General features: G+C 56.8%; 1 protein-coding gene across 4 annotated transcripts in view; it reads right to left on the bottom strand.

Annotated features, from left to right (window-relative positions):
* Positions 1-2190: 2190 nt before the first annotated feature.
* Casz1 (castor zinc finger 1) overlaps positions 2191-19099 on the bottom strand; it is a 145853-nt gene continuing 128944 nt past the window's right edge. For 3 of the 4 annotated variants that reach the window (XM_075946780.1, XM_075946782.1, XM_075946779.1), the window contains 13 exons: positions 18639-18811; positions 17576-18429; positions 15436-15571; positions 15154-15217; positions 13835-13989; positions 13603-13725; positions 12398-12736; positions 10746-10944; positions 9933-10104; positions 8139-8290; positions 7888-8029; positions 7041-7328; positions 2191-5501 (listed from right to left, as the gene is read on the bottom strand). In XM_075946780.1, coding sequence (XP_075802895.1) covers positions 4414-5501; positions 7041-7328; positions 7888-8029; positions 8139-8290; positions 9933-10104; positions 10746-10944; positions 12398-12736; positions 13603-13725; positions 13835-13989; positions 15154-15217; positions 15436-15571; positions 17576-18429; positions 18639-18811 — 3885 coding nt within the window. In that variant the 3' untranslated portion in view covers positions 2191-4413. The remainder of the gene's footprint in view (positions 5502-7040; positions 7329-7887; positions 8030-8138; positions 8291-9932; positions 10105-10745; positions 10945-12397; positions 12737-13602; positions 13726-13834; positions 13990-15153; positions 15218-15435; positions 15572-17575; positions 18430-18638; positions 18812-19099) is intronic. The other variant, XM_075946783.1, reaches the window with a different exon arrangement.

The following is a 19099-nucleotide window of genomic DNA, read 5'->3' as shown; positions in this document are numbered from 1 at the left end:
GGCCCGACCTGTCCTTAGGCAGCAGAACGCTCATCCCTGTGTCCTGGCTCTGGGCTAAAGCCACCTGCAGAGCTGGGACCGCCTCTCATGACGGACACCTGTGTCCCCAGTGGCCTGAATGTACCGCTTAGAGGGAGGACACTGCCTTAGTACTGTGCATTCCCGCTGAGCTGGGGGCAAGGCCCGCACTAGCCGCTGGCCCCATTGCCAGAGCCCTCTGGCCAGCCCTGTCTGGGAAGGAAAGCGTCCATTGAGATCCCCTGCAGGCCCACACAGCTGTTTCAAACTCATTCCTTGAGGTTACAAACTCTTGAATTTGCCCCAGTTTGGGTGCTGAAGCATCACACCCCTCAGCGAATTAAGGCCCAGGACATAACATGGTTTACAGCATTTTGTGCCAAATCCAACAGACCAGAGGGAACATCATGGGCCCTGAGGTGTGGTGCCACCCACAGCAGCTAGCTCCCCTCCCAACTCTAGGGGTAGGGCTAGAACCCCATCAAAGTGGGCTCAAGTACCAGATGCAAGGCTGTGTGTCGTCCTTGGCCCGTCAGAGACAGCAAGTCATTCTCTGGGGGCACACCTGGTGCCTTTCCCTGGGCATTGCCCGAAGGTGGCTAGAAAGCTGGTTCCACCATCCACTGGGTATGGATCTGCCAAGGTCTGTCCGTGCCCAGAAAGCCCAGGGGCAGGAGATGAAGGGATGTTTTGGGGGGCAGTCAAGATTAGTGAACCCCCTCCTCTGGGCCCCATGAGTCTACCTCAGAAACTGACTCCACTCCTTGAGCCCTGCCCTGATGACTACCAAGCTGTGCCCAGAAAGAGCCTCATGGCCACGCCACACACCCGCCTATCACCCGCTGAGCTCTGGACTTGGCTCCCTGCCTCCCCGCAGGCCCCACGGAAGGCAGCACAGCCCACCAGGGCCTGTGAAGCTCCAATGATGGTTTTAATTTGTTGAACTTGTGTTTTATCCCATAAATTAGCCACTGTTTTATTTAACAGAATCGAGATATCCACAAACAACAGGCGAGTTCCAACTTGAACATTTTAATAAGACCAAAAAAAGTCTCTATTTTCATGTCTGTTACAAACATATTTATGTAAATCGCCTGTGGGCCGAGTTCCAGGAGCAAAACAGAAAGGGAAGGGCGCTCCGTGCTGGCCTGCAGAGGCTGTGTGGAGAGAAGCACACCCAGCCTGGCTCCAGTGGGTGAGGCTGCGCATGCTCTGGTCCCGAGACCCCCAGCGGCTGAAGCTTGAGTGTGCTACAAGGTTCAGCTCTGAGACCCTTGGGAAAGTGACGTGATGTGCCCTGTGGCAGGGGTGTGGCAAGGCAGTATGATGGTGCTCAGGAGGGAAGACCAGGGTGGGCTCTCCATGTCTTTTCCCCTGAGGCCTTGGGCAGCTCTGGCCACTTGGAGACCAGCTCTGAAGGGGGCCGGCGCGATGCAGATGACAGAGCTGAGAGGCAGGTCCTGTGGGCCCCTGGTTGGAAGTGGTGAGGTGAACTGAGGCCACGTGAACTGTGGGAGCTGCCAGGCACCTGTACTTTCACCCAGACGGGCAGAAGCCTGACTTCGCTTCCAAAGGCGTCCTCAGCCCTAGTGCCACCAGGGCCAGCAGCTTAGACCTATGACCCATGACCCTAGTCTCTGAATCTGCCACCATGTGCTCCAAGCAGGAGCCTCGCCAGTATCCGGATTGGATCCGGGTACGTGCTGTTCCCAGACTGGGCAGGTCCCTGCAGGAAGAAGGAAGGAGCTGAGGGATTGCCTTGCCAAGTGGCAGTCCTGTAGTCCCAGAGAATACACAAGAGGGTTGGCCAGAGGGTGAGGCCTGGGGAGGCTTCACTGCCAGGTGGCCTTTCTAAGGATTGGCTCCTGAGCCTCTGAGCCTCAGGTGGGGTTCAGGTGGAGCTGAGGGGAGGAGCCTGTCTTCTTCAGCTGAGCAAGGCCTGAGTCCCACCCCCATCGTCTCTCCCTAGCAAATAGTATCTAGCTCTATACCCAGAGGCAAAACTAGTCTAGCCCCCAACCTCTGGCCTGCTGGGCTTCAGAGTGGTCAGGTCCCCCCCCACTCTCCCTGGGCACTCAGAGCCGGGCTGTGTTTGCGCCACCCCACACATTCGAGTCATGGCCAGCCACTCGGGCATCATTTTAAAAATAAAAGATAACGTGACTAATTTTTTTCCAGTTTTTATTGAGTGAAAATGTCAAACCTTGCATCAGTCATGCAAAAAAATCAAATAAATAAAACACATATATTAAATTTCTAATAGCACTAAATTCAAGTGGAAAAATATTCAGTTCTTAATAACCAGGTGCCGAGGAGACCAGATTCAAGTAATCAGGGCACGCGCTGCTCAGTTCGCTTTCACGGTCTGCATTTTTGTCTCAAAACCTCTCTATATATCTCTATATATCTATATATGTATATACATATAGATATATACACACATATGTGCATACATATTACTTTTATATTTATATATATACACATACATAGTTATAAAACATTAAAAAGAGCATTGGTGGATCAGGCATCGTTTTCCTCACAGAAAGAAAAATAAAACAAAAATTACACATTAAAATTCAAAATGAGCTAGCAATGGCTTGTAGTCCTAGTGTGCAATATGAAGTTTACAAAGGCTAGACTTCGCACTCCGCGTCTTCTTGTCTTTCTTTTTTTTCCTTTTTAAATTTTTTGTTTGATTTTGCTACATTGAAAATTGTTTTTTTATTTTGTTGTTTTTTTTTCCTTTACAAAACTCCTTCCACAGAGGCAGGGTCCTGTGGCAGGTCAGACTCTGGGCGAATTCTCGGCTCAGCACGGAGGCTCTGGCGGGGGCTGTTTAGAAATCAACGTGTTTCCTGTTGGATTGGGTTCTCTCATCTCACCGCTGTGCCTCCCTGCTCCCTCTCCAGTTCAGGTGGTCCTGGCTTTCTGGCTGTGGGCAGCCAAGAGGGGACATGCGCGCGCGCGCGCACACACACACACACACACACACATACACACACACACACTTAGAGTCAGATTAAGAAAACCACTGTCCCATTTGGGCAAGCTCCCCCCGCCCAAAGATACCCGTGAGAGGGGGCTTCCTGGTGGCAGCTTCGCCCCTCCACTGCTTGCTGGATTCCACCCTGACACTGGCCAGGGATTGGAGTGCACAGGTTCACACCACAAGCCTGGCCTCAGGCAGCCTGCTCCTACCAGGGACTGGAGCAGCTGCTGGCCGCAGGCCGTGTGCCTGCAGGTGAGCCCTGTGCTCAGCCTAGACGGCCTTATTGCCTCCAGGAAGGGGGACTTTGGAAAAGGAACCAGTCTGGGTGGGCTGTACCAGCCTCCCAACCAAAATAATAAAACAAAACTGGAACAAGAAAAAGAAAAAGCCCTATAAAGCCACACGCATAACCAACAGAAAAACCCTCAATGTTCAATTAGCTACAAACTTGTATCAAGAGAATAGTCGGTTTTTTTCCTTGTCTCTACAAAATTCAAGTTAAAAGTTGGAATCACGCAGCCCCCATCAGTGCTAGTGTGACGACAAAGCCTCCAACTAAGGCCTCTAAAATAAACGCTAAACAATTCCTAGGAGAAATTGCACTCAAGTCCCCAATCCCAGGGCTGGTCTGGAGGCGGGGCTCAGCTTCCTTGCACCCACCTGCACTGTTAATTTTTTTCTTCTCTTTTTGTTCTATGTAGAATAATAACCTTTACAGGAAAAATACTGTACAACTTTCTTGGTTATTTTTTTCCCCATTTTGATTATTAAAGCCAAAACCAGTCATATCCTTCCTGTTTGCACCAAAATGGCTGAGACTCTCGCCTCCAGGACCCCACTAGCTGTGCCTGCTTCGGACCACAGCCTCGATTTGCTGGAGGGTGGGCTTGGGCCTGAGTATCACCAGACCGGACCACAGCTCGGGGGCGGGGATGCCGCCTCGCTGCTGATTCCATGAGATTCCCTCCACGTCCCTGTAGTGTGACCCGTGCTGATGCTGACCGTCTTCGGCCCGCTCTCCCCCGAGTCAGGGGGAGGTCTTAGCTGCATTGGGGGGGGGGGCTCTGCCAGATGCTACAGGTGCCTGCTGCACCGCAACCGGTGACCCCCGCGGGCAGCCCCTGAGCAAACAAGGACCTCACGTGTGGGCACCGAGAGGAGCGCAGGTCATCGCTGCCACCCGGACACAGCACCTGCTATTCCCTGAACACCCGCTTGGGCGGGCCGGGAGGGTGCGGGCGGCCTGGAGCACCAGAGGGGTCCCCGCCTCTGCCCTGAGACGGACTCGGGGGTCCGGAAGCACCAGCGGGGCCAGGGCGCCTCCCTCCCTGGGGCGGCCCAGCGGGGTCTGTACACAGGGGTTCACATACAGAGCAGTTCCAGAGGGGACTGGAGTGGCGTGGCGGCTAGGGTGATGTGGCGGTGGGCGCCGGGCCGGGGCCACCTAGGGCCGCCAGCGGGGTCCGCTCGCCTGCAGCCTCGGGCAGCGACTCCTCCGAGTCGGTGCGCAGGTCCTCGTCATCATCATCGTCTTCCTCGTCGTCATCGTCGTCCTCTTCATCGTCATCCTCGTCGTCGTCCTCGGCCTCCTCCTCGGGCAGCTCCAGCTCCTCCTCATCGTCCTCCTGAGAGGACTCCCCTGCGGTGATGGTGGCAGAGGCGGCGGGGGCGGGCGCGGCAGGGCCGTCGCGAGGCCCGGGGACGGTGGCAGGCGGGCCGGGGTCCCCTGTGTCTCCCAGGAGGCCCAGGCCCGCTGCCGCTGTCTGCAGGAAGAGCAGCGAGCCCGGCTCGGCGGCCAGCGTGAGCGAGCCGTCCAGGTTGACGGGCGCACCGGGCGAGGCTGCCGGAGGCTCCCCTCGCTCCTGCTTCTCGTGCTTGCGCTTGTGCGAGTCCATCTGCGACATACCTACCACCGTGTGGCGGCAGCCCGGGTAGGTGCAGTGGAAGTGCGAGCACTTGAGCTTGTACTTGCAGTCGGGCACTGCGCAGTCGGCACTGGAGCTGAACTGGCAGAAGCCAGCAGCGCTGATCACGTCCTGTTTGCCGTGGTGCTTGCGGTGCGCGGTGACCTTGGTGCTGTCGGTGCAGCGGAAGCGGCAGCGCAGGCAGTGGAAGTGCGTGCTGGTGCCCGAGAACGGGCAGTCAGCGAAGTGGCAGCTGAGCGTGGCCTTAAAGCGCTTGAAGTCGTCCAGCACCAGGTTGTCCACGCGGTCATGGTGCTGGGCGTGCTTGTACATGTGCGTGCGCCCGCAGAACTTGTAGCCGCAGTTCTCCCGCGTGCAGTGGTAGTGGGTGACCTTGAGCGAGAACTGGCAGGCCGTGTCCTTGCAGTCCTCGTAGAGGTCGAAGCGCCGGAAACCCTCCAGCATCATGCCCTCGTCCAGCATTTTGCGAGAGGAGGCTGTCTTCCTCCGCTTGCCAAAAGGAGACATGTCCTCGATGATCCAAAAGCGCTTTTTGGCCCCTGAGGCTGTCGGCATGGAGATGGTGTTCCCTAGGGAGGGGCAGAGAGAGGTCAGCGTGGAAGGGGTGCCCTTTTGGCAGCAGTGCCCACGTGGGCACCATTCCCAGGGTCACACCCACACAGGGCCCCTGATCCTGGCATGGTGGCCAGCAGACACCGCTTAGGAGCAACACCCTGGCTTTCCCCTGGCTGGGAGCCTCTCCCACAGCCCCCTTGGGAGCAGCAGGGAGTCCCAGGCTTCCCCTGTCTTCTAGGTCTGCAGGATGACCACACAGGCATCCCGGGATGTGGTGGCTGCTTCCTGGCCAGTTTGGGTGGGAAGTGAGGACACATCCCAGTGCTAATTGAGGCTGGAGGGGAAGCTGGGAATCTAGGTCGGCAGAGTGTAATTACCCAAGTTGGACCCAGGCCAGGACGCCATCATACGCCTGCCTCTAATGAGGGACAGGCCAGCTCTCTTCCTGCCAGCTACCCGGTCTCCGGCTGCCTGCCTGTCTGTGCAGGAGGATTTGCCTCCTGGAAGCAGCGGTGCTGAGGGCCCCAGAGCCTTGTGGGCCTGTGACTCTTTGATCCTAGATACCAGAAGTTTTCTTTTCCTTGATACCACAAGTTTCTTTAAGGTTTTGGAGCTTCCTGCTTGACCTAAGGGACCCGGAAAATCCCAAGAAGACTCTACTGCCTTCCTGAGGCCTGAACTCTGGAGCTTGGCTCTCTGAAAGCCACTATGGTCCTAGCCTGCGTCTCGGGACTCAGGAAATCTGCTACTGGCTTCTCTCGACCTTCCATCACTCATTCCGCAGGAGGCATCTTCCTCCCTGAGCCTTCCCAGGATGCCTGGCTACCAACCACTCTTCAACATTCTGCAATAGTATACTGAAAAGAAGGTCCAATCATCCAGCCTTAGCGAATGAAGAGAAACCAAGGGCCGGGATGGAGTAGGGATATCCAGACAGGGGGCAAGGGAGCAGCTCAGGTCCAGAAATCTGTGGGGGACAGAGCACTGTCATGGGGCTCTGCCTGATTATGCTGGCAACAGAGCTTTCAGGGGGCTGGATTCACTGTGTCCTGCTCAGGGTCACCACCACACCTGGGCTTACAAGGTGAAGAAGGAGTGGATGGGCTAGGAACCTAGGGTGATGTCCACCCAAGGGACAGGGCAAGCACACATTCCCACGAGGGCACTGGATATGGGGCTGGGTTGGCAAGGGCTGTCCACCACTGAACACTGAGTGAGCCTAGAGGCCCCATAGGTTCCTTCTCCCAGTCCAGCTTCAGGAGAGGGAGGAGGCTCAAGCCAGCATCAGAGCTCTCTGGACCTGAGAAGCTCCCAAGAAAACTGGGAACAGCAGCAGGCTCTGACCCTCACAGGGCCAAGGAGGACAAGGACCTAACAGGTCACCCAGAAGGACCCTGGCAGCGGCAATCTGTTCTCTGAGGTAGTTGCTGTTAGGGGTGTGGGGTGGCCCTGCCCTTGGTTCTGCTCATCACAGAAAAGGATCCAGTCCTGGATCATAGCCTTGAGGATGAGCTGGGGTGACAGACACTGGCAAGAAGGCATGGGTGAGTTACCTGCAGCATCCTGAACTAGGGGGGCGTCACTTTTTACTGGAGTTGGAATGGCAGTGATGGGCGGGCTGCTGATGGGGTGGCCCAGGCCCCGGCTGGCTCCGAGAGTGGTACTGAGCAGAGAGTATGACAGACAGGACGGAGAGAAGAGGCATGGGAGGGGAGGGAGGGGTGGCCGGAGCACAGCCGAAGGAAAGGATGGAGTCAGGGGGGGCGGTGCAGCCCCACGAGCGGCTTCGTCACCAGCCGGAGCAGGAGGAGGAAGAGGAGGAGGAGGAGGAACCGGGCAGCCTGGAGAGGGTGGAGAGAAGCAGAAAAACAAAACAAAACAAAGAACAAACAAAAAGAACCCAAATGAGAAACCCGATGGCTCCAGCGGTGCAGTATGGAAATACGTGGACAGATGAGCAGAGAGGTGGGACAAAGAGGGGGGCAGAGGACAGAGACTGGTAGGTGCAGTGCAGGCACCAGGTGTCCAGGGAGGACCTTGTTGAGGACAGGGTCAGGAGAGGCAGGAGCCTCTCAGGTGCCCCCGGGTTCTGGGTGAGGCTGGGACTGAGGCCATAGGAAGGCTGGCGCAGGGCCTATGCTGCTCTCTCTGGGGCTAACGGGACAAGCCCTAGTCCCTCTCTGGGGGAGCTGAAGTGACCTGGAGGGAAGGCAGCAGGGAGGTGGGCAGAATGGCGGGAGGGGCCTCAATGACCACTGTTGTATAGGCCAGCCGTTCTGCACATCATCTCGTCCTCCTTGGAGGCCATCTGACTATCAACCTTCTGTCCCAAGAAGGACTCAGCAGAGCTGGGCCTGGGAAGCAGGGGCCCAGCCGGCAGAAGCCATGCCCACCACTCACCTGCCGCGGTGCTCTCATTGCCCACGGGGGTGCTGGAGCAGCTGCGGTCCATGGTAGAGGACTCGGAAGATGCAGCACCGGGGCTACAGCCGGTATAATCCATGCCCTCGTCTGTTTCAGCATCCATCAGACTTGGAGGACCCTGGAAGGAAGTGAAGGGGCCCTAAGAAAGTGGCCCACGGGTTCTTTGGGGCAGTACAGCCCCGCCCCTGCTAACAAGGACAGTTGAGCCACGTGGCCTAGGCTCTCACCTGGGACGGGGGCACACGGTCGAAGTTCTTCCCCAGCATCCTCCGCATGTGTTTGCGGGCGTGCGAAGTCATCTGGTGCTTGAGGAGGAAGGAGAACTGGCAGCCTTCCCGGATGCAGTGGAAGTGGCTATTCACCTGGTTGTACTTACAGCCTGCGGATGGAGTCACAGCAGCGTGAGCCTCCCCGGAGAGTGTGGGTCCAGGGGTGCTGTGGTTAGTGGGTAGATGGTATTTGGGGGAAATATACTTTCTCTAAGGGAATACCTGCAGTCAGTTCATCCCAGGAAGCCCAAGTCCGCCGGGCTATCTGACCCCTGGCCTCCCTTCTGGCTTGCATGGGGACACGTGACTGGCTTGCCCTAGTCCCACACCCTCTTCACTGAGAGGCCACAGCTCCAGGGATCTTTGGGAAACTACCTCTTGGCCAGTCACCCGCCCTCACTCTTCTCTGGGGCAGACCTTGTTTAGGTCAGCCGGCCTCCACCCTGCCCCCACCCTCCACTTCGGCTTTGCTCTAGGTGAGAACAAATAGAGCAAGCAGGACCGAAATGGCATCAACAAAGGGCAGGTGAGAGCCTGCCCGTTGTCATGGCACCAGGCTGGCCAGGTGTCTTATGTCATCTCCCAGCTTTGTTTGGCTTCAGCTACTACCAAAAACACCAAAAGTTGAGTAAATACAGGCAAGTACAGAACCCCGGACAGCTGTAAGCTGAGCCCAGCACAGCAGAGGCCGCTGGGGTCACTAGCCCTCTTCGCGCCATGAGTCCTTCCTGGACTAATTCTTGACAGGAAGGGTTATTAACTTGGAGTGTCTCCCCTTCCCCTACCGAGGTCTTGCTACCATGACCACAGGATCAGAAGAGGCTTGGCCTGTAGACGCCACCCCGGCCAGCCTGCCTCTCCACCTTCCAGCTTCTGGTCTCCTCCTAGAAGCCTGTCCTACAACTATAGCTAAAGCTCCAGAGACGTTTGGCCCTTCCTGAGGCTTGAGGGTAGGCTCCGCCCTCTACCTGCAGGCCTGGGCTCCTCCCTGAGGCACCCCCTCCCGCCCGTGCCTTGGGCCAGGAAAACCTGCTCCAGAGACACCTGTTACCAACTCAGAAACACCAGGAGCCTCCGGTTCTCCCGCTCACCGTGTACTCTAGCGGGGCTCATAGTATACCTGACAAAGGTTTCTGACACCAATTGCAAGCACAGGCTAAGTGCTTTTTAAAAAAATATAGCCAGGCGGTGGTGGCGCACGCCTTTAATCCCATCACTCGGGAGACAGAGGCAGGCGGATCTATGTGAGTTCGAAGCCAGTCTGGTCTACAAAATGAGTTCCAAGACAGCTAGGGCTGTTACACAGAGAAACTCTGTGTTAAAACACCAAAATCTATAAATAAATACCTTTAATAAATGAACAAATGAACAGACTCAGCCCACTCTGGACAAAGCCCTCAAATTAAAGAGCTTCTAGGACCGCTACAGTCTTCCCTGTCCACGCTGCCAAAGGAAAGGAAACCAAGAGCAGCCAAGCCCTGGATGCCAGGGGTGCGGCCCAGGGTGCTGGGAGGGGCCAGTCCTTGGAGCCACCCTCACCCTCTTGCTGGGATGTCTGGGCTCCCAGGCTTCACAGCCAGTTTGACAGCCCCTGGCCTACTGCATCTGTGATCTCTCTCCTAGACCAAGGGTTGCAGGTGGTGGTGGTGGCAGAAATGAGTACCCGGGAAGATGGCCCGGGCTACCAGGACCCAGGCTTCACAGCCGCAGTGCTACCTGCTGGAAGTCCCTGACAGCCCTGGCCTCAGGTACCTGGTCTTCCGCATTCCTCACGTTTGGTGAAGTATTTGAACCCATTGGCCGCCCTCCGCTCCGCTTTCTCGTGCTTCTTTATATGCCAGGGAAGCTTGGTGGTAATGTTGGTGACAAAGTAGCAGCCCGTCCGGAGGCAGTGGTAATGTCCTCGCATCCGGAACTCGCAGTGCTACGGGGAGCAAGGGGTACGTGAGACTGGGCAGACTTCTTTAAAGCATCCTACCTGGTGACCTTGGGATTCTTTGCTAATGCCACACCTAGAGCAGATCTACTTTCAAGTTCGTCCATTTACGACCAGACCTAGACAGACATCACTAATCTACCCCAGCACTCCTCTCTCTGTATATGCCCAGACCTAGGCAGACATCACTAAGCTCTCGTAACTTTGGTGCACACTTGGACCTTACCTGTGACTACACAGGCAGCCCAGCAGTCTTGGGACTCGGCCTTTGAAGTGAACCCGAGCTGTCCTTTCTGTCTAGGCATGGACTGTTCTATTTCTTTATCCAATGAGCCTATTTTAAAATTCTAGGCCTCTGGGGAAAGGGGACGTAGCTATTTCCAGGATGAGCATGAATGATGTCAGACACACAGTGGCCGAGATAGCATTTGGTCACCACTGGGAGTTAGGCCTGAAATGACAACCCTCACCAATGGAGCATCAGTCTGGACCCCTGCCCAGGAGCCTCTAGGGGCTCCGGGGACAGGCAGCAAGTGTCCTTTCCAGGGTCTGCTGAAGGCCAACTTAAAAACGGTGTGAAAAGTGGAGCCTCTGCCAGGAGGAGCTCCTCCCCCGCCCGCCTCACTGACCTGGTTGGGACACAGACACTGCAGAGAGTAGTAAGCAAACTGATCCCGCACGTTCACCAGGCTGTTGCTGGGGTTGATGTGGTCCAAGCAGTGGGACTCGGCCTTGCCCGAGGTCTTGCAGACGTACTTGCAGTTCCCAAAGAGACAGTGGAAGTGGAACTTGCTGGCATATTTGCAGTCCGTCGCCAGGCATGGATCGCTACAAGGAAACCACAGCCCAGAAGGTCATTGGCATCCCAAGCCCTCCCGCTAATGTCCTCACTTGGTTTGTTACCTCAGTCACCAGGGGTGTAATCGAGGGGAATGCAAGGGGTCACCTTCCCCCTCAACGGAATGATTCAGCTAGAGACTACAGATCCCAGCATGCATCCCTGTCTCCTTTTGGGAACTCTTGCCTGGTACATGGGGATTGCCCTATGTAGGGTGCTCGGAGCAGTGCATGCTGGGACATGTAGTTTCCAAGGCCACACCTCAGGATTAGAGATAAGATTGCAATAACTTCTTGGGCATAAAAGTAATGGATAGTGCTGCCAGCCCTGGCTGGATGCCAGAAAGAGCTTGGCTGGTAAGACATGGCACTGCCGTGGAGGCGGCTGACTGACAGACTGCAGATGGGTGGGTAGCCCTACCAGGAAGTGCCACTTCTGTGGGGTGTGAGCAAGTGGTAACTTGTGCCTGGTTCCTGCTGAGGCTCACAGCTGCTGGGACATCCCAGGGTCAACTGGAGCCTACAGCGCCCTCTTGCCCAGAGAACCTAGGAACCTGGGATGGGCTAGGGGCCAGCGGAGGTGTCCATGAGGGGGGAAGAGCTGGGCCACCCACTAGTGTCTATGAGGGTTGAACGCCAGGGAGGTGCAGCCACGGCTGGAAGTCCCCGGTCTACAGGGGGCTGTGGGGAGATGTGGTCTCCAGAGACTGGACCTATGGTGGGCACTCCGGCCAGGTTCAGGAAACTAAGAAAGCTCGCCACATCAGGGAAGGGAGGGGGATACAGGGGACAGGAAAACTAAGAAAGCCACATCAGGGAAGGGAGGGGGATACAGGGGACAGGAAAAGGACAAAAAAACACTGCACCCTTCTATGCCGTGGGCCCGGCCCCAGGTGCTCAGAGAGGGAGGACAGCTGTTACTCAGGTGGTATAAATAATCCAATTTATTACTTTTTATTGAGAACAGGAAGCCACACACTTTATGATACAAAGTCACCGTTCTCGCCGCAAGAAGCCACCACCATTAAGTGAAGAAGGTCCCTTCCACCCCTGACTACTGGGAGGGTCTGGAGGGGCCTAGGTCCTGTTCCCACCCATGACTTCCACCGCCTACTGACTCAACCTGGGTATGCACCACAGAGTCGGAAGCGAGGTGGCCAGAGGGAATCTAGCCTCTTTGAGGACCAGGACATTTCCTGAGGAATCCTGTACCTAGCTCACCCCAGTCAGTCCTTGCAGGATGCCCCTGGACCACTGGAGTTAAGGCCACTTACACGCTCATCCCCCACTGGGTGCTCAGTACAGGTGTACAGCTGGATGGCTAAGTCCCAGAGGCTGGGGACTGCAGTGTAACTCTGAAGGGCAAGGAGCAGGGGTCCTTGTTGCCCTGGCAACACCCACTCCCAAGACACAGGGACAGGTGCTGGCTCACGGAGGGACTCACTTGTCCTGGAACTGGAGGAACCCGGGTTTGACCTGAGGCTTGGCGCTCTCTAGAGACGTCGTCGCCAGGGGCGAAGTGGGCAGGTGAGGCACCGATGAGGGGATCGGAGGCATCTGGGGTATGGTGGAAGCCAGCTGCTTCCAGGCGAGCAGGGTAGGGGTGGAGGGCACGGAGGCTGGGCTGGGAGCTGGCCCCTCCAAAGAAGATCCAGGGACCATGGTGCCAGGAGGCGCTGGCGGGGACGAGGGCGCCAAGGGAGGTTTGGTCTCAGCCGCAGAGGCTGGGAAGGAAGCCTCTGTAGTTCCCTTTGCTGCTCCTCCCTCCGTCCGGAAGTGGAAGCTAAGAGAGGCAGAAGAAAGTGTCTCAGGACATCAATCAAGAGGCCCCAGTGCCAGGTCAGCCCTTCCCTGTCTAAGCATGCTTGTCACCTCCTGTGACCCTATCATAACTCAGGAGCCTAGTATCCCCACCTCATTCCCGCCAGAGACTCTGGGAGGCCTCCCATGACCTTACCTGAGCAGAGGAACTTGAGAACAAATTGTTGGGTCCCACTGTCATTCTGAACCTGGGCTAGACCCTAACCCCATCTCTCTACCGGTGATTTGTATTCTGAGCTCCTCCCTACACTGTGGCCCTGTGTGAGAGAACAGGCCTGCCTCATCAGGCCCCTCCCTTCAAGAGGTCATTCTGAGCATCCCAGGGAGGAGGACTCTCAGTGTTTGCTAGGCTTTGGCGCAGCGGCGGCGGCAGGGAAGTCTGACACGGGGTCTGGGGTCTACAGAGGTACGGGGTACTGTTACAGGCAGCGCTGGTTGCCATTGCTTTTTAGCTCTGTGGAGATCGCAAAGTCGCTGCAATTCATTTGGTCTCGCACGGTGCTGGAAAGGCCTTCCTCCAGGAGCCCCGCCCTGGATCCAAATCAAGCCTTTCTAGCTGGGCTCTGACCTCTCTAAATGCTCTTCACTGGCACCTGTGCAGGGCTGCGGGCCCCACTAGGTCTGGCAGGTGCTGTGTGCAGGAGGGTGGGAAGCCTGTCCTCTTCCTTGGGAGGTCTGAGGCCTGGAGACAACTCACTGGGATATTGCTTAGGGGGTGACTAGAGGCCTGTTCTATTCCATGCCCAACCAGGCCCAGAGCTCAGGGAGGATGGGGCTGTTTTAAGGGTCACCCCCCCCACCCTCTCCATCCCCCAGACCCTCACTCACTTTGCATGCTTGATGGCCCCGTCCAGGGTGCTGAAAAGCGCACCACACTCCTCCACCAAGCAGTGGAAATGGGACTTGTGGAGGAAGTCGCACTGGGCATCACAGAAGTCCTTGGTACCAAACCTATTCAGTTGAAGGGCCTCTGTCAGAGGTGGGGCCCTGGCCACCAGGGTGGGCGAGAGCAAGACCTTCTGCCCCCCACCCCCTCACACACTCTCTGGAGAGCCCTCACCTGCGGAGATACACCTTCCAGGGCTCCGCCAGCCTCTCCTGAACTAGTGCCTTCACGGCCTTGCCCAGGAAAGGTGAGGGCTCCACAGTGGGGCTCCCCTCCACTTCTGTCTTGATGTTCAGCAAGTTGCCAAGGCTGGGGTTGCTCTGAGACATCTGTAAGGACAGAGGTGAAGTTGGAGCTGGGGGAACCCCAGGACAGACAGTCACTGAGCCCTGTGTGCTGGGAGCAGAGAACACACATACCCCTTCGGCCTTGGCTAGGGAGGAGTCTGGCCCATCAGAAAGACTGTGGCTCTGGTCCCCTGGAGGCAGGGCCTCGGGGAGCAGCCTAGCCTGCTGCTGGAGCCATCATTCAAGCTGAGGCCGAGGCTCAGGGTGCACGCTGCAGCCCATCCCTCCCTAGACTTTGCTGCTCCCTGGTTGTTCTCCTTCCAGAAGGTATTCAAAAGAAATGCAGGAGGAGGGATTAGCAGGAGGAGGGGGAGGCTATGAGTTTCTTGGGAACAAAAGCCACCCATAAGAGGGTAAGAGCAAGCAGGTCCGCAGCAACTGTTAAAGTGGGAGGGAACCTGTAGGCTTCTGAGGAAGGAGTGTGAGGGAGCAGGGGCAGTGACCAGAGGAGGGCAGAGGACAGCAAGGGAGCAACCAGAAGAGGGCAGGCAGCAGGGCATCAAAGCTGGTGCTGCTGCCCCCACGGTGCCCAGCTGGAACCCACCCACCACATGAGGTCCAGCCCAGACCCAGCTCCCTCTTCAACCCAGTCACTTGTGTACAGTAACCAAATTAATCTTGCTGCAGTCAAATTTATCATGTGAAGGGGGAAATATATTTGAGATGATGTATAATTTACAAAGACCCTGCATTATTTAAAATAAATGTTCTGGAGCGACCTCTCCGGAAGGCGTCCGAGACCATTACTCAAGCCGAAAAGTGGAAATTGATGCTTCGCTTCCACTTTGGTCTCCCCTCCCCCACCCCCTTTTTAAACAAACAAAAATACATAAAATAAATAAATAACATTAATAACTGAGGGCCAGAGAAGTTAGAGGGTTCCGGAAAAGCTTTTGGAGCCCTCCATCCAAAGGGAAAAGAAGGTGTCAGGGGCTGAAATATATTTCTTCAGCCAGTTCATTAAATTAATTTGTAGGCAGTGGCTCCGAAATTATATTCGATGAAAAATGGCCTCAAAATTTAAATGGTACAAACTCATCTTATTAGAGGGAAAACATTAAAAAACAAACACATCCCCCCAGCCCCCCAGCACGGCTTTAATTTCTCTGGGTGGGGAATGGGAGGCGTGTGATGGATGGTTCTTACCTTATTCATAAGCGAGGATAAAAGAGATGAATTTGCCGGGACTGCATGGCCATTTGATTCATTACTAGAACACACAAACCAAGGGGCTTCAACTCAGACATCCATGGAGCTAGGCCCAGAGGCCCTTCCCTCCCAGTCAGCCAGCCCAGGCTCAATGGCAGAGTGAACCCTGGACAGGGTGAGCCCAGGTCCCCAGGGCTAGCTGAGAACACAGGCCCAGGTCCCCAGGGCTAGCTGAGAACACGGGCCCAGGCCAGCAGGGCTTCTCTGGCCTTGCCTCACCTGGGCTCCTTCGCAGTCAGGTCTAGACTGCGGTCTTGGGAGGCCTCGTGGGGGCCTGGGGTGCCAGCACTGTCACCAGGTTCCTGCTTCACCTGGGCCTGGGGAAACTTGCTGGGGGTGGGCTGCTGCCCACTTCCTGCAGGGGAGGGGAGGGAAGATGGGATCAGAGGGGCTCAGGTTTCACATAGACACAAACTCTGGTGCCCCCACACCCCTGCCCCAAAGGAAGGGCTGACTGTGGGCCAAGTAGGCAGGGGGACCCCCCCCCCGGGAGAACTAGCTGCTGGTCAGCGATTCTTTCCACTGACGTGATCACTTGCGACGTATACCCCTGTGTGGCAATTCTTCAAGTGATAATTATTGCAAAATTATGTCAAAGTTGTCCTGGCTTAGGGCCTCCTGGAGGAGGAAGATGGGAGGCTGGGGAGGGGGCCTGGGCGGGGACAGGGGCCCTTCATTTCCTCCACCAACTGTCACAGTCGATTTGTGGGGCTGCCGCCTAAGCTTTTATTAAAGACTCTGTTAATGCTGAGGGAAAGTGGCAGATCTGGACTGGGAGCGGCCCCTCTGTAGTCCCTGCCCACTGTTGCCGAGGCGACAACCCTGTCTGCACTGAGCATGCCTGAGGAGGGCATCTGCTGTGTCAGGGCTATCAAGGCTGACAGCCAATCAGGGTGGTTCAATCTATGTGACCTTGTCAGTCTGTCAAACTGTCCAGGGCAGAAACTCCAGGCCCTCCCAGAATGCCTGGCTGGGGATAAGGGGGAGCTTGGTGGGAAGAGGCCACGAGAGGCTGGCGGGGCAGGGGCAAAGGAAGTTGCTGACAGGACAGTGTCCAGTGAGCCTTGCTCCACGAGCCCCAAGTGACTGAAATATCCATTTGCCCCAAGGCACAGCAGTTTACAGAGAGCTGCTCCACAGACAGCGAGTGACATTTTATTAAAAATAAGGGGAAACAGCTCCCCTCCCCTTTGCCTGACCTTTGTTTTTGGGGGGATGAGGGGGAGGAATTTTTCTAGGAAAAAAAGAAGTGACCCAGCTGTCGGTTGTGGTCTCCTGTGGCCCTACCTGCAGGCCCCTGGCTGGAGGAACAGCAAGACTCCTCCCACACCGGAGTGGAAGACAGCGGCTCCAGACTGGGCTAAGAATAGCCTCTCACTGGGAATCGAGAGAACTTCCAGCCCTTGGGAGTCCACACTACAGTAGCCCCCTAAGTCACCTACCCTAGGTTCCAGAGCAAAAGCCCAGGTCCAGTCCCCAACTAACATCCTCAAGAGGCCAGATCAGAGCCTCACGTGGGGGGAAGGGAGAGACCCTCAATCTTGGCTGATTCTGAGATGGTTTTGGATGGGAGCAGAGCGTGAAGACTGGACAGTCAGGCTGCTGAGGATATGCCTGGGGGCAGATCTGCCCCTGCCCCAACAGCTCCACAGGGTGAGGCTCTTTCTGTCCTCAGCATCCAGTTCCATAAGCAGCCAGCAGGCTACTCTGGGCAAGCACTAGGGTTTGTGGATGCAGTGAAAGCAACCGTATCCCAGATGGGAGCTGAACTCTTTCCAGGAATCCAAACAGCAGTGGGTACCCTCTGAGGGGGAAGGGCAGGCGAAACACACCAACAACAAAAATAAAAATAAAAACAGCCTTCCAAAGAAAAGGAAGGGAAGGAGTGAGGAGTCAGAGAAAGGGGACAAGGGAGAAAGCAGAGTGTCATCTCCTGGCCTGAAGGTGCTGTCCAGGTCTGGAATGCGAATACCCATCCCCTGGGCTCATGTTCCACAGCTAGAGGAGACCAAGATAAGAGGGGGCCTGGGGTAGCTCTGCTCAGGGACTCATTGGTGACGAAGCCAGTAGGACACCCTAGCGTGCAGAGAGACGGACTATTGACCAGCTCTGCGTATAGAAAAGCAAAGGCACAAAGTCCTCGGTTGTGTGGCCAAAATGAGGGACTCCCAGAGAGAAAATCAACAGGACGAAGTCAGAGACCAGGCAAAGGGAAAGAGCTGCTGGGTGGGAGGCGGAGGAGCATGGACCTGGCCGACATCCTTCCCAGCCTCCCTGTGTTCTTCAGTCTGAGTACTGGGGCTTGCCAGTCTCCAAGTGTGCCTGTGCCTGTCCACCGGGCAGGGCCCAGCCTGCTCACCTGGGTCAAAGGTGGCAGAGGGCTTGAGGGCGGCCGCAGCCAGTCTAGCCATCATGGGTGAGATGAGGCCTTTGCTCGCAGAGATCCTTTCCATGATGGAGGCAGGGGGCACCGAGAGAGAGGTGGCAGCCGCGGGGGCTGAGTCTCCAGCTCCAGAAGCCACCAGAGCTGGCATGTCAGGGGTTGCTGACGTTGTGGCCACAGAGGGCATGGCGCCCAGGAGCCCTGGAGATCCCACAGGCAGTGAGGCGCTCCCGCGGCCCGGAAGGAGAGGGAAGTAGGGTGCGGTTGTGGGGAGGCCGGAGTTGGAGAGGGCCAAGGCTAGGGGAATGGAACCAGACAGGCCCTGGGGCAGCAGGCCAGCCATCTTGCTATTGGGAGGCTTCGTGACGCTGGGTACAGCCTCGGTGGTGGTGGTGGCAGACGCCGCCGCCGCAGCCAGGGACGCGGAAGATTGCTGACTGGTGGGGGAGGCGCTCAGACTGGAGTTCTTGCTGCTCAGGGCAGAGAAGTCCACGAGGTCGTCGTTGCTGGATTCCTCGTGTTCCGTGTCCTTGGTGCCCAGCAGCGAGGCCGGCAGTCCCAAGGCGCCCGAGGAGCGGATGTGCCGGCGCTCGTGCTTGCGCTTGTGTGAGGTCATCTGGCTGGTGGAGGTGAAGGTGAAGCCGCAGCCGGCGCGGATGCAGTGGAAGTGGTTGGTGGCCTTGCTGTACACGCAGCCCTCGTACTTGCACTCCTCGTACTTGTAGAACTTCTTGAAGCCGTCCTTGGCGTAGGCGTCGTCCTTGATGTGGTAGCTCTTGTGCTTCTCGATGTCACACTTGTTCTTGAAGGTGAATGTGCAGCCGGGGCGCCTGCATGGGACGCGAGGAGACTGACACGGGGTCTCGTGGTACCAAGGGAGGCCCTGCCCTGATGGTTCCGCGCTCTGGGAAGAACGCCCGCCCCCCGCCCCCACCCCCGGGGGAAGACTTCGGCCTCCGCTCCAGGAGGAGCCGGGCCCTGGCGATCCACGTCCCTGCTTGTGCCTCCTCTTCCGGCCTCCAGTGGGCCGGTCCCTCACCTGCAGTGGAAGTGCGTGGTCTTCTGCCCGTAGAACTGGCAGTCAGCCGTGCCGCAGTCCTCGGTGGCTCGGAAGCGCTGGAAGCCATCGTTGATGAGCTGGGTGTTCTTCTTGTGGAAGTTCTCGTGGGTCATCACATCCGAGGTGCTCGTGTACACCTTGTTGCACCCCACCTGCACAGGTCGGAACGTGGTTAGAGGATGCAAGCCCGGTCCTCCCAGGACAGCTGAGCTCAGTGTGGTAGCTTGAAACTACAGCCATGGGGCTCTGCTTAGGGGAGCCCGGCACCTCCAAACCTCACACACCTCAGGTTAACCCAGGCTCTGAAGCAAAAAAAAAAAAAACCCTCCAGTGACCCTCCAGCATTCCCTAGGAGTGACCGGGATCTGTCTGCAGATCCTGGGCTGTCTTTGGATTCAGTATACTTTCAGGCCCAGATGAGGGTCCGACCTTCTGGAGAA

The sequence above is a fragment of the Microtus pennsylvanicus genome, chromosome 13 (genome assembly GCF_037038515.1).
Source record: "Microtus pennsylvanicus isolate mMicPen1 chromosome 13, mMicPen1.hap1, whole genome shotgun sequence".
In the NCBI taxonomy this organism is placed as follows: Eukaryota; Metazoa; Chordata; class Mammalia; order Rodentia; family Cricetidae; genus Microtus; species Microtus pennsylvanicus.
Note: the sequence above shows the minus strand (reverse complement) of the source record. Positions and strands in the feature narration are given on the sequence as shown.